At 39.4% G+C, this 20,074-nt stretch overlaps 2 protein-coding genes across 2 annotated transcripts in view; one reads left to right on the top strand and one right to left on the bottom strand.

The window, feature by feature from the left end:
* TMEM40 (transmembrane protein 40) overlaps nucleotides 1-6,895 on the top strand; it is a 36,485-nt gene extending 29,590 nt beyond the window's left edge. Inside the window, exons 6-11 of the mRNA XM_089498026.1 lie at nucleotides 1,012-1,050; nucleotides 2,718-2,786; nucleotides 3,285-3,356; nucleotides 3,437-3,511; nucleotides 3,914-3,976; nucleotides 5,736-6,895. Coding sequence (XP_089354152.1) covers nucleotides 1,012-1,050; nucleotides 2,718-2,786; nucleotides 3,285-3,356; nucleotides 3,437-3,511; nucleotides 3,914-3,976; nucleotides 5,736-5,755 — 338 coding nt within the window. The 3' untranslated portion in view covers nucleotides 5,756-6,895. The remainder of the gene's footprint in view (nucleotides 1-1,011; nucleotides 1,051-2,717; nucleotides 2,787-3,284; nucleotides 3,357-3,436; nucleotides 3,512-3,913; nucleotides 3,977-5,735) is intronic.
* Nucleotides 6,896-9,506: 2,611 nt separating this feature from the next.
* Nucleotides 9,507-20,074, bottom strand: part of TKT (transketolase) — a 45,224-nt gene continuing 34,656 nt past the window's right edge. The window contains exons 9-14 of the mRNA XM_089522800.1: nucleotides 19,426-19,582; nucleotides 15,319-15,449; nucleotides 13,625-13,708; nucleotides 12,925-13,018; nucleotides 10,852-10,974; nucleotides 9,507-9,847 (exon numbers count right to left, since the gene is read on the bottom strand). Of these exons, the coding sequence (XP_089378926.1) occupies nucleotides 9,660-9,847; nucleotides 10,852-10,974; nucleotides 12,925-13,018; nucleotides 13,625-13,708; nucleotides 15,319-15,449; nucleotides 19,426-19,582 (777 nt within the window). The 3' untranslated portion in view covers nucleotides 9,507-9,659. The remainder of the gene's footprint in view (nucleotides 9,848-10,851; nucleotides 10,975-12,924; nucleotides 13,019-13,624; nucleotides 13,709-15,318; nucleotides 15,450-19,425; nucleotides 19,583-20,074) is intronic.

Genomic DNA, 20,074 nt, shown 5'->3' with positions numbered 1-20,074 from the left:
CCAGATTAAGCTGCTGGTGTAGACATGTCCTAAGGTAGTTTCACCTTTCTTACAAGTGAGAAAATGAGGGAAAGGATTAGAAAAATCCCTATGAGTTTACATCTCAAAGACGTCACAATAGAAAAATAAGAGATCAAGAAGCTGTAACGCTGGAAATCCTATTGCTATTGTTCTCTTTAATGTATCTTTAATTCCTTAAGTGCTGAGCATTGTTGCATTTCAAATAGATTGTACCCTAAGTGAAATGGGCCTAAGCATGCAGGGGCAAAGTACAGTACTAACAAAATGTTACCAAACTCTGTAAAAGGAAAACAAAACAAAAAACCCACACATTCTTAGACTTAAATATGGTATGGACAGTTGTGATGGGTGTCAGTGGGGTTCTCAGTTTATGAAAGCTTAAGCTATGTCTTTTGCAAAGTAAGTCTCAAAGGTGCTACAAGTTTCCTTTGCATACTGATATTCCAGACTAACATGGCTATGTCTCTGAATCATACTAGTATATCAAATATTTTGTTTCTCATAGTGTGTGAACAAGCACTTAAGGGGCGGTATAGACCGGCAAGAAACTCCAGCGTTGGAGTGGAGTGGGGGCATGGCAATTGCATGCCCCCCACCCAACCAGAGGGCAGGTGGCATCACAACATTTCTGTGGCACAGTGTTTCCACACAGTGCGCCAAAGAAACACAGGAGTGGCATTTTGCAACTTCTTTTGGGGCTGGAAAATTCCAGATTGGGACCATGGTCCCGATCCAGCAAGCAAAGGGTTGGCACCTCCCCTTTAGGGCTGTCTGTTTTTGGCCTATGTAAAGGCTCCAAGTAGGATAAAGAAGGGATGTGGTTGTGATTTTATGAAGCTGTTTACTGCAGTTTAAAGCAAATAGAACAGACATCTAGATGACTTTTTATTTTAAAAAACGCACAACTCCCAACACTCCCTCTAGTGGTCAGTGTAATCAGATTATTGCCTTTCTTTCTTTCATAACATGGTATCTTGTAATTTTTTCCAGATGTTATGAACAGAGAAGAGGCACATCCAACTGGTAAGTGTAAATGACAGGTTGAAAAGAAGGTGGTTGTCTTGAATTTTGTCATATTTAATTCTTCTAACATGTATTGTGTTACTTATTTGTTTGTGACAAAAGCTTAACATTGCTCTATCTGTCATGATCTGGATGATTATCTTCTTTTGTGAAGGACTTCAAGTGCGAAAGAGGGGGGAAAACTTTCTTACATACTTCACATGTTGTTTTTGGTTTTTGTTGCCTACCGGGGTATAGTTATGCAGGGGGTATTATGTCATTGCTCACAAGCGAGAATTTTTTCAGCCTCCAAATTTCTAGCATTTTACTAACTTAAAACTTCAGTTGAGCATTTAGAAATAGAATTTCAGCATTCAAAGAAAGGGGACAGGAAATATTACCAAGGGAATGCAAATACAGCACATATACGAGTTCTAGATATGAACCATTTTCAATGTCTCAGTTTGGGGAATAAAGAAAACTTTGACAAGGGGCAGAATTCGTATTGGGGGGCGGCAGTGCCCTGATTCCCATCTCATAGCTACACCTCTGTAAATTATGTTCTTAAACTGATACCAGTACAAGCACAGGAAATATCTAAGGGCCCTCCTTAGTGATTGTCCATACGGTATACCCATCTCCTTCCTCCAAGCAAGTCCTCTGACACAAAGTGGGAGGGCTTGGTTGTCTCATATGTCTCTATCGTTCAGGTCAGATCATATTAGTGTTTTACCTCTCTGCTGCTCTTTCTTCCTTCTGCTGTGCAGTGCGGTGAAGGAGGAACCTAACAAATAAACATTGAAGGTAGCACCTACTCGTCTTTGCAAAGATATTTGGTAACTGACTATGCACGTTGTATCAAAAACGTTTCCTTATTGACACAGGGATAATGTCATGACTTGCAGCACTGAGGGCAAGGAATGCTTTACACCCATCCTGCATGTGGATTGATTGCAACAACATCAAATACATATTTGGTGTTTAGAAATGGATCATTAAGTCACTGATTGTATAACCATACAAATAGAGGCTGTCCTCCTCATAAAAAAGAAGTGGCAATGAAGTGGGGCAAGGATAGCCAGCTCTCTCTCTTTCATCCAAAATGTCTGAATAGGGCTGTTATCATTTCATAAGATTACTGCTTAAACCCACATTGTTCCCCAAAATTCCTTCCATCATTTCCCTTCCTTGGAGTAACCCCAAGAAAGACAGACAGACACCATATATGTAGAGACCTTTTGTGGAACTGGGAACCAAAACAAAGGAGCTTATCACTTGACCTATTAATTCGGCTTACCTCTCTTGGTTTAAATTTCAGTTCAGGCTGCATCCTGATCTTATCAAAAGGTTTTTGCTGCTGAATTTGCCACCTGAATACAGCCTGGGTGCATCCCCGCTTCCATGAGCTCTCTGTGCAGCTCTTTTCGGATCCAGGAGTTTTCTGGCTTAAGAAAATGGCTGCCGGAGCTCTCCTGGAAGTGGAGATGCACCCCGGCTATATTCAGGCAGCAAAAAACTTCTGATAAGATCAAGAAGCAGCCCGAATTGACATTTAAACTGGGAGAGGTAAGCCAAATTAATAAAACAAGTGATAAGCTCCAAAGGCTGAATAAATCAATGTTTTTAGCTCCAAGCTGTTACTTGCATTAAAAGGATTTGTCTGACTATTATTTTAATCAAGTTTTGTTTTTCAGTGTCTGAAAATGGTGCCTGCTTGTCTCCCTCCCATCCAAGATGGTGGACACTGGGCATCCGAAAAGATGGTAAATAGTAATCTGATCACAAACTTAATCACCAACCCTGTAAAACAGATATGTTTTAAATGTCAGGCTTCAACCTAGAATTGTGAAATAATACGTAATTTCCCCTGGCATGATAATTAATCCTAGTTAGACTCCACATCTTGAATTTCCAGACTGAAAGCCCTTAACAATTAATCTCTGAATAGGCTCCTAATGCAGCATCTCTACATGTGTGTGAATAATAAAAAGGCATCTATAATGTATCTGGATAAGAGGTCTGCTGACTCAAAATTTTTCAAATCTAAATGTGTATAATACACTGGGAAGACTTATATATATTATTTATGTCGAATGCAGTTACTAACAATGGCAGCTGTCAATAATCAGATTACTCACACTCCAAAACCTTTGGACTATGCAGTTTTGACTGTGTAGGAAGTTTTGAAAATTATAAACAATGAGTTACATCTTTGAGTTTGAGCTTATGGAATATCTTTTATTTTTATTTTTTTACTCCAGATGAATTCTTCCATTTTATCATTCTTTGTTTTGCTGTTGGAACCTTATTAGTTTGCTATTACAAATATAACGGTAAGTAAAAATTGGAATATATTGATTTGATTTGAGCCAAGAGAGAATGAACATTAATATATTCATTGTTATATTTTTAGATTGGACAGTTTCTCTTGGTATTGGTTTGATGACCTTTGCAGGTTTAGAAACAACTGGAATATATTTTGGTCTTGGTAAGTGTTTTGTCCTCTTGGAGGCCTCTCATTCATAGAGTTACAAAAAGTGAAATCTAACTTGACAGCAAATAACAACAAATGTGTTTTGTGTATATTTTAGAGTCCTTGTTTTAGATAGCAAATAAGTTTCTTTATTCTTAGATGTAAGGCCTCAGATTTTATAGCACAACCTACATGGGCCTGCTCCAAAGTAACTCCCATTATTCACAGATCCTGCACAGAGAAAGGAAGTATATGATTAAAATAAAATAAATAATAGGACTGAAGGCTTACATTACATATAGCATTGAAGCTGGAATAGTAACTCGTTAGTTTATGGAGAGTATTACAAGTCCCTGTTCATTTCCTTTCTATTTATGAGATTGTGCACATAAACACCTGTCTATTATTTTCCAATAGTGTACCGCATTCGAAGCATCCTGGAAGGGTTTATTCCTCTGCTTCAGAGAATCAGAACACCAGGTATTTTTCCCTCTTCATAACAATAGCATTTGCATTTCTATACTGCTTATCAGTGAACTCAGCACTCTCTAAGCAATTTAAAATATGTAAGCCAATTGCCCCCAACAAGCTGGGTACTCATTTTAGTGGCCTACGAAAGAATGGAAGGCTGAGTCACAACCTTGAAACTCAAAACTCTACCTTTGTAGCCTGGCAGCATCCCAACCAATGTTGGAGAGTGGAACACTGGCAAATGACATCTGCAACACTCTCACAGTCATAGGGTGTATTAAGAACAGGCAGTTTGAGAGATCCCACGACATCTTGTTATAACTGCTCATCTCAGTGCTCCCCATGATAGGACTGGGAGAAGGCTGCAGGTGTAATTTCCCAGCACCTTGGAAATGCTTCATCTGGAGCACTCCTAAGCTGCAAGGGTAGAGTTTGGGGATCACATCCGATCACTAACAACCCAAAACATAAATACCCAACGGTTACAAGATTGCAAGTGCATCTTATGATCTCTTAATCACTGAACAGGATGCCAGACTACAATTCTAACTTAACAACCTGAATCCTGCTGATTCATGTCTGAAATCTTCATGCATATCTAAATTCGGCACAATATTTTTTGCTGTTTCTGTTCATAGATAAATATGTATTGGATAGGTCTTTGAAAATGTGAAGTCAAAGGCTTTCATAGTCGGGATCCATAGTTTTTTGTGGGGTTTTTTGGACTATGTGTTCATGTTCTAGAAGAGTTTATTCCTGACATTTCACCACCATCTGTAGCTGGCATCTTCAGAGATTGCTGTCATGGAAGAAAGTTGGGGGTACACACACACACTGTGTGACCTGGGTTGAGAGGAATAATTTCCATGTTAATCTGTGTATTGTTGTTGTTGAATGGCAAGGCCTCAGGATGGGAGGATATGCAATGAGGATTAGTGTTTGAAAAACAGCAAAATCAGGACTGGTAGCCAATCTTTGTTCACTTTAAGGGTTTCTTCTTTCCTGAAGTTTTCCAGGTGTTTGTGGATTTCAATGGCTTCCCTGTGCATTCTGACCTGATAGTTGATGGCATGGTCCAGAATTTCAGTGTTTTCAAATAGCATTTTATGCCCAGGATGGTTTATAATGTGTTCTGCTACTGCTGATTTTTTTCTGGCTGACTGTGGCACTTTACAAACCAACGAAAAGTGTCGGCCTGTAGGTGGGGTGAGGGCTGAGCATCCCCATACTCAAAGCCCTCATGCCACCTGCGGGCCACCATCTTGGCACATGCCCATTTACATGGGACATGCCATGATGATGCACCTCTGGCGCTGTGTCAGCTATGGGCCCCTTTGAGGGGAACAAAAAAGAACAGTTTTTCCAGCTACTTTTTGTGCTCTACGGAGGCCAGATCAGTGCCGCGGCATTTGGTCGTGGTGGCACCGATCTGGGGCAGAAAGGGGCAGCATCTCACCATCTCTTCCTGCCAATCTGTCGAGCCCCACAGTCTGCAGTGTCTCTCCTGTTCCTTGATTCATAGTTGAACATTGCATTTGGTGGTCCCTATGTATACTTGTCCACAGCTGCATGGTATGCGATAAACTCCTGCAGCTGTGAAAGGGTCTCTCTTGTCCTTTGCTGATCACAACATTTGCTGGATTTTCTTGGTCAGTTTGTAAACCATTTGGAGGTTGGGTTTCCTTACCAAATTCCCTATTCTATGACTGCTTTGATGTATGGTAAAAATGGTCTTACTGATACTTTTTCTCTTTATTACACTGTGTAGGTTTCAAAAAGGTTAACTAATGGAAGACTTCAAGGCAGCCCCATAAAGCCTGTTTGTTTGCTTACTGGACTGAAATGTTTCCAGGGTTCCTGTCTGATAACTATAGTTTCTCAGTTGGAGCAAAGAACTCTACTACAATGGCTCTTTTTATTCGTCTTGATGTACATTGTAATATATGGGATGTGTATGTAAAAATGTTTCTTCTATTGAGTACAGTTGCTGGGGTTCACATTTCTTTCCTCTTTCAATTATTCAGCTGTGCACAAAGTTTCTCACACAGAGCACTGCATGTTTTTAACATCATTTAGAGCCATCCTTCTCAGTCTTTATTGTACTTCAGCATCCCTGAAATCTGAAACACTTGAAGGGCTGATGTTTAAGAATCACTGGTCAAGATATAAAACCACTATCCTAGCATCTGCTGTGTTCATAATTGCTCATTATGCATAACATGGCCACCACCATTTTGAAGTGTTACACAATGCATAGTGCATGTAGTGGCCATCAAGGTGATTAAACAGTCCTCAGCCTTTGAGGGCTGCATTGGAAAAGTCACCCCATCCATTGCACATAAACAGTTAGTAGATGGGGAAATTTGAATGAGGCCTTGATAGATCCACCTAAATGTACACAATAGCCGAGAGCCTTTGCAGTTGAATAATGTCCATTTCTTGTATAATGGAGCTTCTATAAATATCCATGGTGGGCTGTGTTTCCTCTTGCCATCATGCTGAAGACTCACATTCAGACGTAGTTGTCACTAACACAGGGAAGACATGTAAGAAAAATCTATGCTACTTACTGTAAACAATAGCTGATACATAATGCTTTCATTTTAAGTGTTATTTGTAAGGGGAAGGCAGATAGAAGTCTTTCTCCCATCTCTCTTCAAGGAGCAGCATTTTCAAAACCATCTGTTGTTCCTGAACTTATTTGGCTTCAACTGCATTAATAATCCCCAATCTATGTTATGAGAGTGAACTGAAGTCCAACAATGTCCTCAGATTGTGCATAAATTGGCATGCATGGCATTAGGGTGAACCCTTGTTAGGCCCATTTCATTCACAGTTGTTCTGGCAAAACACAAGCAGGGCAAATCTTCAATTGGGAGCAAAACACTCTTTAGAGGGCTGGAGGAAAAGTAAGAACCCTATGATGTATGTAAAATGCCTGAATTGGTTTGGTTTGTTGAAGTTTAATAAATTTTTTGAAGATTTTATTTCTCTTCTGGCCATGCTCATACCTTGTATATTTCCATTGGGGCCCACATCCTCCCATCCATGTATAAATTTCTGCCTATTGAAGTTTCACTCCATGCATCTGATAAAAGTGGGTAGTAGTCCCCAAAAGCTTGTGAAAAAGAGACCTTATTAATCATTAAGGTTCCACAAGGACTTTTTGTTGTTTTTGTTGCAACAGGCTAGCCAGGCTACCTTCCTGGAAATAATATTTATCTACAATTTAGACCTAAAGACATATGAAATTATTAAATAATCTAACCATTTGCCTAACAATATTTCCTTTTCAATTTAAAACTTTTTCTCAAAAAGATTCTAGGAAAAACAGGTTTCAACAGTAAAACTATAGGCTTTTGTCTTTGCTCTGTTGAATTTTGGCCTGAGTGCAAATTTAAAATTGTGTTAAGGCTGTATTGTCACTGAAGGGTAAAAAAATGATAGTATTAGTTTTAACATTGGCAACCAAAAACAGGCCATGTATATTTTGTGTACATGTACAGGCCATGTATATTTTGAAAACATAGGAGCATTCTGCATTAGACCTAAAGGAGAGCTAGGCAAGCTTTTGGTTCCTACATCAGCCAAGCAGATGCTTATGGAAAGTCTAAGAAGCAGGAAGTACAATAGCACCATCCTGTTCACCTTCTCCAGCAACTGGCATTCAATGGTGTATTAACTCTGCTATTGGAGGCAATATATGGCCATCATGTTTAGTAGCCACCACTGATAACCTTGTGTTTATTTTTGTTTTTGACTGAACCCACCATGTACCACAATTTTTTTCAGGGACAAAAACTTCACTCAGAACATGCTGCTGGATTAGGTGCTGAATGTTAAATTCAGTTGCATTTACAGTAGACCCTCCATATTCATGGCTTGAAAATACTCAAAAATATAAATTCCAAAAAGCAAACATTGATTTTGCTATTTCATATAAGAAACACCATTTTACTACACCATTGTATTTAATGGGACTTGAGCATCCACACCTCAGCAGCCCATTGTACTATACACTCCTGCAAAGAGTAACTTGGCAGTAAGTGCCAATTAACTTAACAGGCCTTGCTTCTGAGTAAACAAGCAAGCTGCAATGCTTTTCCTTGTGTAAGTCCTTAGTATGAAAAAGACAAAACTGTGTTGTAAAGTACAATTATTTCTCTTCCCATCCCAGGGATAAGTAGCTAGATCCAATCACAACAAAGACCAGATATGGTTGATGTGTACCAAAAGTAAAGCATCCTTGTTCATGAAAGCCACATTTCCTGCCAGCTTGCTCCCAATTTGCAGTCACATTGAAGGCAACAGGGATTAAATTTAAGCCATTCCATAACTCCTAACAGAGAGACTCAAATCTTGAAGCTAAGGAAGCCTGTCCCTGGATGGCAGACCATCTGGAGGCAACATGCAAGCCTCCCTGAACCGCTTAAAGAGCAGGAGATAAGTATAATGAATAAATAATAAGAAATTGTGTTTTGCTTCCACTCAACCTCTGAGCCATTTCCTTATACCCTTGAGATTGCATGCTCAACCTTGCTCTGAGCATAGAAGACTGAACAGGCTAATAATAGATCATGAAAATCAGAAAAGCCCAAGGACACACTGTACAGGGGCACTGTTTGCTTGAAAGGAACAATGGCTAGGCTAAATACCAGCCCAAAATATTTCAGCTCAGTCACCACAGCAGGATGGAACAAGGACCAGAAGGATGTGGCCCTTGGTTTTTGTAGACCAACAGACATGGTTGTTTGCTTTTAGATGTTTGCATCTAGGTATGGGTCAGCAGCTTAGATGTACTGAAGCAGCTGGCAAGTGGGAAAGAGCTGCCAGAGAACATAGGTGGGAACAGCTGAAAAAGCATTTTAAATCTTCAAAATGCTGTTGTGTTTATTTTACTTACAGCCCTTCTTTCTCTCAATATAGATCCAAGACCAACGGGTAGAGCAGAAGAAAAATGTTACTTCATCCACAAGGCAGTAAGCAGAAACAATCCAAAACCATTCTCAGTATCAACGAAATGTAAAAGGAAGAGTAGCGGTTTAAATACAAGAGATTTGTGCTCTGTCCTATGATGCCATGATTCTATTTTAGTACCATAGCATCATCTTGTGGAATCTTGGGATTTGTTGTTTAAGAAGTTTAGAATTCCTAGTCAGAGAGATTTTCTAGTGCCTCTCCAAACTACAGATCCTGGGACACCACAGGATGGAGCCGTGGCAGTTAAAATGGAACCATAGTGCTGTAATGGCACAATGTGAAAAGGGATCTTATTGCATGGAGTTGGGAAAAGTCACTCTTTAGCAGCCTAGCCTACTATCCCAGGATTGGTTGGAGAAGAAAGAAAAATGTAAAAGTACTTTGGTATACTGAGTGGTACCAATGAAGTATCACAACTTATCACAAAGTATCACATATTTAGGGGTATGGGATGCAACTTGTACTTTACACTTTGTACCACTAGCGTCTGAGCATGTGAGTCATTAAATCCTCCCCCCCCCCAGACAACGCTCACTGGCAAAATAACAAAACATTGTTTTATTCCCCAAGCTTTTATTTTCATTAGACGGCTCTTTCATTAAAACTCTCTGCATATAATTTGAAACACATGTTTGAACGTTACAGTATTTTGTTTGTTTGTTTTAAACCTCAAACACTGTTCCATCATAGCACAATAGGAATATGATTCAAGCTATTCTGCATTTCTAGATTTGGACACTGCAATCTTCACTGCCTGGATGATGCCTTCCTTATCAATGCCAAACATCCTAAGCAGCTCAGCTGGCTTTCCACTTCTTGGTATGTGGGACACAGCCAAGCGGGTGACTGTGATCCCTGGCTCTCCCACCACAGCAGCAGAGACAGCTTCTCCAATACCACCTAAGGGAAGATAATACACAGCAGATGATAAACCCAAGCCTAGTTGCCTTCATTTCTTCAAAAGCCACTTAATGCAGTTATTTAAGAAGAAATCAATGGACAGTGTAGGGAGATCAGAAATGTGGTAGAATTGCTTGTCCCATGAGAGTCTTTTCCCTAAAAAGTTTTCTCCAAACAGATGTAGTGCTTTGGAAGCCCAGACTCAAGAAATAATCTCCAAGAGGCCACACAGGGCAGTAGTAGGGCAGAAGAGATTAGGACAGATTAATAGCAGGAAAGAAGAGAGTCATGAAACACCTTCTAGGCTTAACTGGGCAGAACAGGCATGGCATGTGGGCTGCAGACCTCTTTCTTACAGCTCCCAACCAGTTCCAACAGTTAATATTTTTGGTATGATTTTGGGACAAAACATGACCAAAAAGCTCCCAAATGCATGTAAACATGCAAACAAAAATAAAACCCTACATTTTCAACTCCTTCACCCCATAAAAACTCATTCTCTCCATTCCTTTCCCCCATTTCCATTGTGTCACAATGTGAAGCCATGTCACTACTGGTTGCTATATGGGTGGGAAAAATAAAGGCAAAGAAGGTATTTTGGTGCAGCCCACAGGGGGGAAAGAGAAGGGTCTGGGCCCCTGATTGCCATGCTGTTGGGCACTCCTGGGATAAAGGAATCAGTGACCCACCAGTCTATCCAAGGAGGAACCAGATGCATATTTATCAAATAACATTTTATGCCTCAAGCCTTATGAATTTTTTGTTTCCAGCGGAGGGGAAAGTGGTGGCTTGCTCACAGATAAATCCATCCACTACAGTGAGACAGACAATACAGAACTTGCAAGAACAGCCAAACAATCAGATCAAGTTAGGACAGTCCTGAGAGAAGCCCAGTCATCACCTGTATTGGTGCTATGCTAGGTGTCATTGAAGCAGATAAATAGAAATGGGAAAGTGAGCAATACATTTGTACACTGAATATGTTTTTGCTTAAGTTGACCCACCTTCATAGTAATGGTCTTCCACAGTGATAATTCTGCCTTTGGTTGCTCTTGCATTTTCAAGTATAGTTTTCTTATCCAGAGGTTTGATAGTGAATGGGTCAATCACTCTGATGGGCATTTTTTCTGAAGAAGAAGAGAAGAAATATGATCAAACATTAGAGCATACAGCTGATCAAAATGTGAAGTACAAAAGTTGTAATTCCAAAAAGCAAACAGGAAGATTTACTATCACACAGAATCACACTTATCAAAATATCCTCATAGGATCTCAGGAACTATAGAGCTATAGAATGTAGTTCAAAACAGGTAGACAGTTAACCTTATGGAAGATATGCTTTTTTTTTTCTTTATCCTCTAAAATATTCTTCATTCCCTAATGTACTCAGGTTTCACAGCTTCCATTTCCATGGTCCTAATTTGATCTTAGTGTAATAACCATCACAAAGCAAAGTATTTTATTAGCTTTTGTCCTATTTTAACATAAGCATCACATCTATGCATCATTGGCAAAAACTCCAACTTACTACGATAGAAATGGAGGCTCACTAGTTGTCACTTTAAAGTCTTACGAGCAGTTGGGAGGCATATCAAAAAGTGGTATCATACCAAAGGAGCCTTGGTGATGGCAGTATCAATTAGATATAAAACCACAGGCACCACTGGCAAATATTTCAAATGCAGTATCTTCTACTGGGAGTCATACCACACATTAAGCAACTAGTCACAAAACACAGAATCATCAAGGAATGACAAGCCAAATGACATATGCCACAGATGGGGCAGTTATTATTTTCTGTTTCTCCCATTCAGTTATCAACAATCTAAAATCCTAAAGGTCTGTGACAGGCAGTAATACTGTGGCAACGATATTGTGTTGTAGCTCTAGATTAGAAAATGTAGACAGCAACTCAGCAAGATCAAAAGTTTTTGAATTGGCATGCCTATTAGGGTGGCGTTAGTGTTCTGTCATTCTGCAGTGACACTTTCTTTGATTTGTAAACTACTAGTGTCTATTGTAATCAATCAATACCAATAGCAATAGTAGCAATAGTAGCTACATTTCTATATCACTTCATACTGAACTAAACAGTCTCTAAGCAGTTTACAATGTGTAAACTAATTGCCCCCAATAAGCTGGGTATTCATTTTAGTGACCTGGGAGGGATGCCAGGCTGAGTCGATCCTGGAGTTCCTGACTGGGATCAAATTCACAACCTTGTGTCTGCGAGTGTAAAAATGACTATTCAGAGCCAAACAATTTGATTCTAAGAAGCTAGTTTATGGAATATCTAAAGATCAAGCTATCACAAGGCCATTGTTAACCTTCAGTTTTCTTAAAGAGCTGCCTGCTAATTTAGCTAATGAAATAATTGCATTAGCTTCTTAGTACTATAATTTGCAATTGGTCCTTCTAATTAGGTTATTGTCTTGTAAGCAACCCAGTGCTTAGATTTCCTTATTCCAGAAAATAACATCTCTTAGAGCTGTGTTGGAAGATGCCAATATATTTAGACTCAAATCTTAATACTTTTCTGTTATCAGGGTTCTCGTGTGCATAGCAGGGAAATCAATGAACCTAGTAACTGGTCCAAGCATCCATTAAGAAACAGCATTTCTAATTACTAAGAGTATACTACTAGATCATTATCTTTGCCCTCTTTCATCCATAGTTTGTATCATACTGTATAGTGTTAAGTCCGCAATTTAAATTAACCATGACTGCTACTAACAGATTCCCATTAAAAGGAAATCTAGTTAGCATCAGTAGTTATTAGATCTGGTGCAGACATGATGTCACATTGTTAAGGCAAACCATGGGACAGAGAGGGACTGAGGAGGCAGGACAATGTAAATCCATATGAAGCTACCAATTATATAAGTTCAGGTACCTGCCAAGGCCAAGTTACTAAGGATGAAGCAAGATCTGAAGTAATGTCACCTGAGCTCTAAAACAAAATCTAGCAACTGGACTGCAGTTTTACAAAACCTCTTATTTCCCTCTCTATATGCCTAATATTCTTCCCCAAAAGGTAGCTACAATACATTTCCCAAGACAGTTTAGTATACAATCACCTTTCTTTAATTGTTCAGCTGCAGCCAATGCCTCATGCAGGGTCACTCCTGCTCCAATAACTGTGACCTGGTCATCCTTACCCTTGAATACCACCTAATAAAAACATTAAACACAAATTAGAAATAGTACAGATTGTGTATGTGTGCATTTTAAAACTGATGAAAACTAAAGTCATAGGCTGGAATTCACGGATGCAGTTATGAATGTGTTACCTAGTATTATGTATTCATAACTGATTCATATACCCAATCCCAACATATTCAATAGTGTGGGAATAAGTAGGGATTATATCCTCAATTCCAACTGTTAAAGCAGCAGCCACTATGAGTAACAGAAAGTCTCTTCTTTTGTCCACTGGGATGCAGCAGACTGATATTTCCACCCCTCCCCTGGAAGTGACCACCAGTACAAGGAGGAATTGCAACAGGGATGCTGTTTCTGACTCTTGCACTGGAAACCAATTGTGGGATGGGAGTGGAAGTCTCAGTCTTCTGTATTTCAATCAACAAAAATGCAGACTCCTGTCACCCACAGTGTCTGCTGCCTGGTAAGCCAGGATTTGGAGGGGTGGACAAGCCTGGAAATGTTACTTAGGTATGCAACTAAGGTATCCACGTAACTAAGTAGTGCATGTATAATTCTGTCCATACTATTTGAATAAGGATTAATAGTTCAAGTACCTTTCAAGAGGGTACTCACCTTGGCTTGTCCAACATGGAAGTCCTCATTGCTGCCATAAATCACAGTATTTTCTGGACGACTGGTCCTTATGAAACAGATACCCTGTTTTAAATTGAAGATAGTATGGATTTTAAGGTCAGTTGCAATACTTGAAACTTCAAAGTCAGAACAGAAAAACAGTTCAATTTCATTCAAAAATTAAGTCTTTAAAAATGTGAATGACTTATGAATCATGAAACTCATTTAACCAGATCCCAGGCTGAAATAAAACAGGAAATGCACATGGTCTAGTCTTCTGGATACTACCAGTTTGAAATGCAAGTGGAGAACCACATGTTGAAATATTCCCCATGCATGAAAAAGTAGCATGTCAGTGAAAAGGGAGTGGGAACATAATTCTTCACCAATTTTCTTTTAAATGGAAGTAATTTTGGCAATTTTCTTCCCACTGCAAGGAAATCTTTAAAAAAAAGTTTTCGAAGCCATTCAGGACTTATTTTGCAGAAAAATCATATATAATTGGTTTGCATAGAAAACTTTTTTTTTTTCTGCACAGAAAACTTTCCTGCACAAAAGACCTATTTTTAACAGAAAACAACCATGTGTGAATTTTGTGCAGAATAAATCTCAAACTGTGAAGATTCTTGTCAGTGGAAGACTTTTCTTGTCAAGGTTTCATGTTTTTCAACCATTTAAAAATTTTTTTGAATTTTCTTTCCATCCCTAGGAAAGGGATTCATACTCTACTGTGGACGCAAACACTAATTTCATTTGAAATTGTAGGGATGCCAAACATTATTTCCCATGAAGGCTGCTGTACAACATTTGGATGAAAGCATGATTCAAACCTAAATAATGGGGTAAAGACAGGATGCCACAGGAATAGTCACACAATTATTACATTTCAGCTTAGTAAAATGAGACTGAGATAATCATGAGACATTTTCTATACACACTTTATCTTCACATCATCCTTTCCTTCTACTCTTCTTGATACTCTGGATAAGTGAGAAAGTCTCTAATGACCCTTAGTTTCCCATTATACTTAAATAGGAAAGTATACTTATCCAGTTTCAGGGCAAATCAGATCTTCACCGAATTTGAAACAATGGTTTACAATCCTGGCTTGTTCCAAACAAAGAAAACTATAGTTTCTCAATTCAGACATAGCAAGGTTCATTCTGTTAGGCACACACATTCTGTTAGGCACACCCAAACCTGAGTGGAGAAGAGACTAATTCAAAAAATGCGAGCTCTTGGTTACAAAAAATAAATTATGTCCATGTGCATGTAGGCTCTGTTCAGATACTAGTATAAATATGTCAACATAATAGGACGAGGCTAACACATTGCACGGTTATGCGCTCTACTCCACATGTTCTATATATTCAGAACCAACATGTGAATAGGGATTAAAGGCCTGAACAGACAGGCCAAAATAAAGCCTCTTTGGGTTACTTTGGAGGTATGCTGTTTAAATGATGCACGTATCCTAAGAGGCTGGAAGCCACACCAAAGCCACATTCTAGTCCTAAGGACTGGAGTGCAGCTTTGGTGCACTTTCTGGCCTCTTAAGATGCGTGAGTCATTTAAACAGCATACCTCCAAAGTGACCAGAAACAGCTTTATTTTGGCCTGTCTGTTTGGGCCCTATTTCTTCCAAAGAAAAATACTGAGATAAAAGTATTCCCTGACTAAGAAGAGTTACAAACCTTTGTATTTGCAGCCAATTCTACTGCCTTTTCAGTGGCAACAGCATCACTGGGGTAAAACACGGTTGAGTTAGGAATGGCACGGAACATGCACAAGTCTTCCAGACCCATCTGCGAAGGCCCATCTTCACCTAAAAAGTAGAAGGATGATACCAGTTTAACAATGAACAAATAACTTCTCTGTATTCTTCTTAAATACAAAGCATTGAAAACAAATGTAAGACACTCACAGGAATGGAAAAGAACCTACCATCTTCTCCTTAAACTTGGAACTCTCTAAATAGCAAAGAAAGAAGATAGAAGGAAACTAAAAAGAAAGAATACTAGGGTTATAAAGGAAAATCAAGGGAAACAGTAACAAAAGCAAGAAACAAAAAACAAAGGTATCATCTGGGACAAGATGCAAAGGGAGAAGGGGGCAAAAGGAAATAGGAAAATATACTCATATGTATGCAATAAAAGAAGGTAAGAACCCAGCTTTGTGTAGTATAATTAGAAGGTAAAGAAAAATATACATAACAAGAGCAGATGTTCCCCAGTCCTAGACAGAGGACAGAACAGTTCAGGATTCCATCAGAATGTCTCACCCATACCAAACATGTTGCAACACTGATTCTTAGAGTGACTTACAATTAACATCCACAAAAGATGCAACATAATTAGGGATATGTTAATAGGAGGGACTGTTGGTGGCAAAGGCCAGGTTCTAGGCTCATTCTTCTGCAACAGGCAGTTAGGAAGAGCTGCAGCTGAACATGCATACTTTTGGCAGAAATTAGAATAAGTCTTCTCCATGCGGGTTTTTTTCTACCTCTTTCTTGGCTGAACTGATTCCTTCACAGGAGTTCTGCAGAAGGCAGCCATAGCAGTAAAAGTGGAATAACAGCCCTAAAGCAGCTAGAATTCTTACATTTGCTACATTCACATCCCCTTGCTAATTTTGCCCACTCCTTTTCTTTGGATTTCTAAACTGTATTTCTAAATGCTCAATAGAAGTTTTAAGTTACTGCAATACTAGAAATGTAGAACTGAAGGAAAATTTCTTGAGCAGAATTATTATCTGAAGGAGCAATGCCTTCATTTTGCATTGCCCTCATAGCTACACCCTGGATGCTTGTTCTTGAAATGGTAAGAATTAGAGCTCCTACTGTACACAAGCATCCCTCAGAATTAAGTGATGGTTGTCTTCTAGTCTTTATATTAAGGGTTACAAAGGTTCTACTGAAAAATTGGGGGGTGTATGTCTGAGGCATGTGCAGAAACAAAGCACAGGTTTCAGGCTGCAAAACATGGTAGAATGCCCTTCCCTTCTGCAGGACGAAAAAACATGAAATATTAACTGCACTGAAATATGTAGGCACTAGCCTGTGAATAGCCTATGTGTGTTCCTAGAAGAAGTGACTGGAAATTATGATCTCCTTTGAAGAAAATGACAAAAGGAAAATAGAAACAAACTATATTTTATGTCTGGGGCAAACAATACTGAAATACTGCAGCGAGCAAGCAAAGCCCTGGATGAATATTCTCGAACAAGAGCTGGGTCATTCAGTCCTTGTCCATATTTCCTATGCAAACTTTGTGCACAGTGTTAAGTCAACATGGAAACTTCCACTGAGCTCAAATCTAATCCCCCTCTTCTAGAAGTTTCTTGCAATAAATGGCTTGTAACAATTGTATGAAACCATATCTGTACAACATGCTTCATCTATAAGCTGGGAAGGGATCAGAGTTGCCTCTTATATTTGGAGACAAAGGACAAAACAGATTTATCCCAACGTTTGTCCAGACAAAGGAAAACCCTATTCATATTTTCTACAATAGCAATTAATAGAAGACCGAAAGTTCAATTTTGTTTTTGTTTTTTATTCCCACACTTATAATTTGAGTGTCCCACAGATTAACCCAATAGTAAAGTGTTATGGTCACTGGAAACTAAACTAAAATGGACAGAGCTTTCTAGCACATTCTGGAACATACTGTGATACATCTAAAATTCCATCAGTCTGTCTCTGATGGATGCACAGATTGCTGACAATAGGCAGATCATTTGACAAGTCAATCAAATGACTGACAAGCCATCAGCTTAGCTGGCTTCATTTCCAAAATACAGATGGATGGATGGATGGATGGATGGATGGATGGATGGATGGATGGGCGGGCAACAATAAGTAGCAAGCAGTGTTTGGGTGATATGTCAAGCTGTACATGCAACTCGAGAAGCCCTTAAGATAGGAAGTAGGGAAGGGAGAGCTATGCATGTGGTCTAAATTCAAACTGCACAGCTGGGCTCCAGATAGTGCAATAATTAAATGCTGTGTAGCATGAGCCAGACAATGTTGCCCACTTACAGCTTCAAGGGGCTACTGGTTAGACTCCTGAGGCTTGGAGATGAGGACTATAATGCAAGTAAAATCACTGCAGCATGGTTGTTTGTTCTGTGTAGGTGTGCTGATGGAAGGAGCAGCTACTTATTGTAAAGCTGATGAGTAGAGGGGGAAAGTTGGACTTTTTATAGATTAATGCAGAGCTTGGAAATTATTTGTTTGGGTTTGGGGGGAAATGAAGTTACTTACAAAGTGATTCCCAGGTTCTGGAAGTTGATGGTCCAAAAAATAAAAAGGTTCCAAACTCTGTCTTATTTCAAATGGCACAAGTACCATTACCCTGCCCCCAACACACTATGCAAGTAAACAGACAGGCAGCCATTTTGCACAAGATGGCTGCTTGATTTGCAATAGTCTCAGACTTTTAAGCTAACAACTCATATGAGTCTGTGCACTGGAAATACTTCTGCATGACCTTATCTGGGGCAATAATTGCAATCCCAATCTCCAGCAGAGGTCACCTTTGGACAAATCAAACAGGATACCCTCCAGCCAAGGTCATCTCTGGCCAAACCAAAAAGTGACAATATATACTAAAGCGATATTCTGGCTTGTCATCCTACTCTTTAAATGCAAAGGCAGCCTTGTCGTACGTGTGTGTGTGTGTGTGTGTGTGTGTGTATACATGCATGCCTTCAAGTCATTTGACAGCTTATGGAGACCCTATGAATTCCACAGGGATTTCTTAGGCAAGGAATATTCAGAGGTAGTTTTGCCAATTCCTTCCTCTGAAATTTCTAGCACTTTTTAAAATGAGTAATAATGCCATTTCTCTACTGTTTCTAAGACATTTCTAGAAGAAAGTGTTCTTTTGGCAGGGGGAAGAATTTCTACACAGAACATGTTTATTGTTCATCGCTGCTGGCTGAAAGACAAAAAATTATCCTTCAAAAATTTCCATCTCTCTCTCCCCCCTCCCCACAAATAACCTCCTGATTTTCTGTGCACTAATAAATTTGTTACCATCATTGTTATTATGTGCCTCTGACTTACGGTAACTTTAGCGTTCATGGGAATTTCTTGGCAAGATTTTTTTTCAGATGAGGTTTGCAATTGTCTAAAGCTTGACTCAGGTCACCCTATGGGTTTCCATAGCTGAGCAGGGATTTGAACCCTGGTCTCCCAGAAAGATAGTCCAAACAATCACGTTGGTATTCTGTGTTGGTTCTTTTTGTACCATTCTGACTCTTACAGTTGTTGTTGTGTGCCTTCAAGTTGTTTTTGATTTACGGCAACCCTAAGGTGAACCTATCATGAGGTTTTCTTGGCAAGAGTTATTCAGAGGTGGTTTGCCATTGCCTTCTTGAGGCTAAGAGCATGTGACTTGCCCTAGTTCACCCAGTGGGTTTCATGGTTGAGCTGAGAATCGAATCCTGGTCTCCAGAGTCATAGTCCAACATTCAAACCACTACACCATGCTGGCTTTCACATTTACAGGCTATTAAATACTGAGGAATCACCAACTGTATTGTGAAACAAATATCAAATAAAAAGTCAAATGCGTTTACTGGGATAATAATTTTAAGGGCAGGGGAGAGACAGGGTACCCACAACTTTATGAAGTAACTTTCACTAAGGTCCTACTTGATGCATGGGTGAAATGAATGAGAAATGAGGAAGCAAAGATGAATTTAGACAACTTCATTTTATGAGTTGCTGTGTGTATGTGCCTAATCTTTTTGAGGGCTTTGACACCCTCGTGAAAACATTTAAAGATGCTTACCAATGGACACACCACAGTGAGATCCACAGAGATTGATGTTGCTCTCTGAAATGGCTGCCATACGGATCTGATCATATGCCCTGGTGTAGAATGTGGCAAAGGTGCTAGCAAAGACAATGTTTCTGTCACGGGTGGCACAACCAACAGCAACACTCACCTGATGAGGAAGGCAAAATGAGGAGGAGAGACGAAAATGAACTGAATGCCAACACAATGTCTGTCATATTCTGAAGCATACAAATATTTTACAAGACATACACACAGAGCTATGCTTATATGCTGTTTGTTCTGCAAGGGGAATATATCTTCTCCCCTCCCAAACACATACACTTTATCTTTACAAAATACATTATGCTGACAGCAAGAGAAAGAAGTTGAGAGAAACAGAATGACTTGAGGCCAGCTGATGAGTTTCATGGTTAAGTGGGTACCTGAATCTAGGTTTCCATGTTCTTTGTTTAACTCTCTGACCACAACACTGCACTGGCTCAATATCCAAATAGTACAGTTGAAGAAGATTATGGTCTGAAGTGTGTGGGGAGCTGGAAGGTATTCATATCTAGATTGATTTAAGCTTCACTGGAACTAGCTTGCTGAATATGAGGTGCCTCTGACTTGGAACCATTAATCAGTTTGCAAGTTACTGTTT

The sequence above is a fragment of the Sceloporus occidentalis genome, unplaced genomic scaffold (genome assembly GCF_023333645.1).
Source record: "Sceloporus occidentalis isolate IW3139 unplaced genomic scaffold, rSceOcc1.0.p SCAF_1, whole genome shotgun sequence".
NCBI lineage: Eukaryota > Metazoa > Chordata > Lepidosauria > Squamata > Phrynosomatidae > Sceloporus > Sceloporus occidentalis.
The sequence above is the reverse complement of the archived record's forward strand: the minus strand, read 5'-3'. Positions and strand labels throughout refer to the sequence as shown.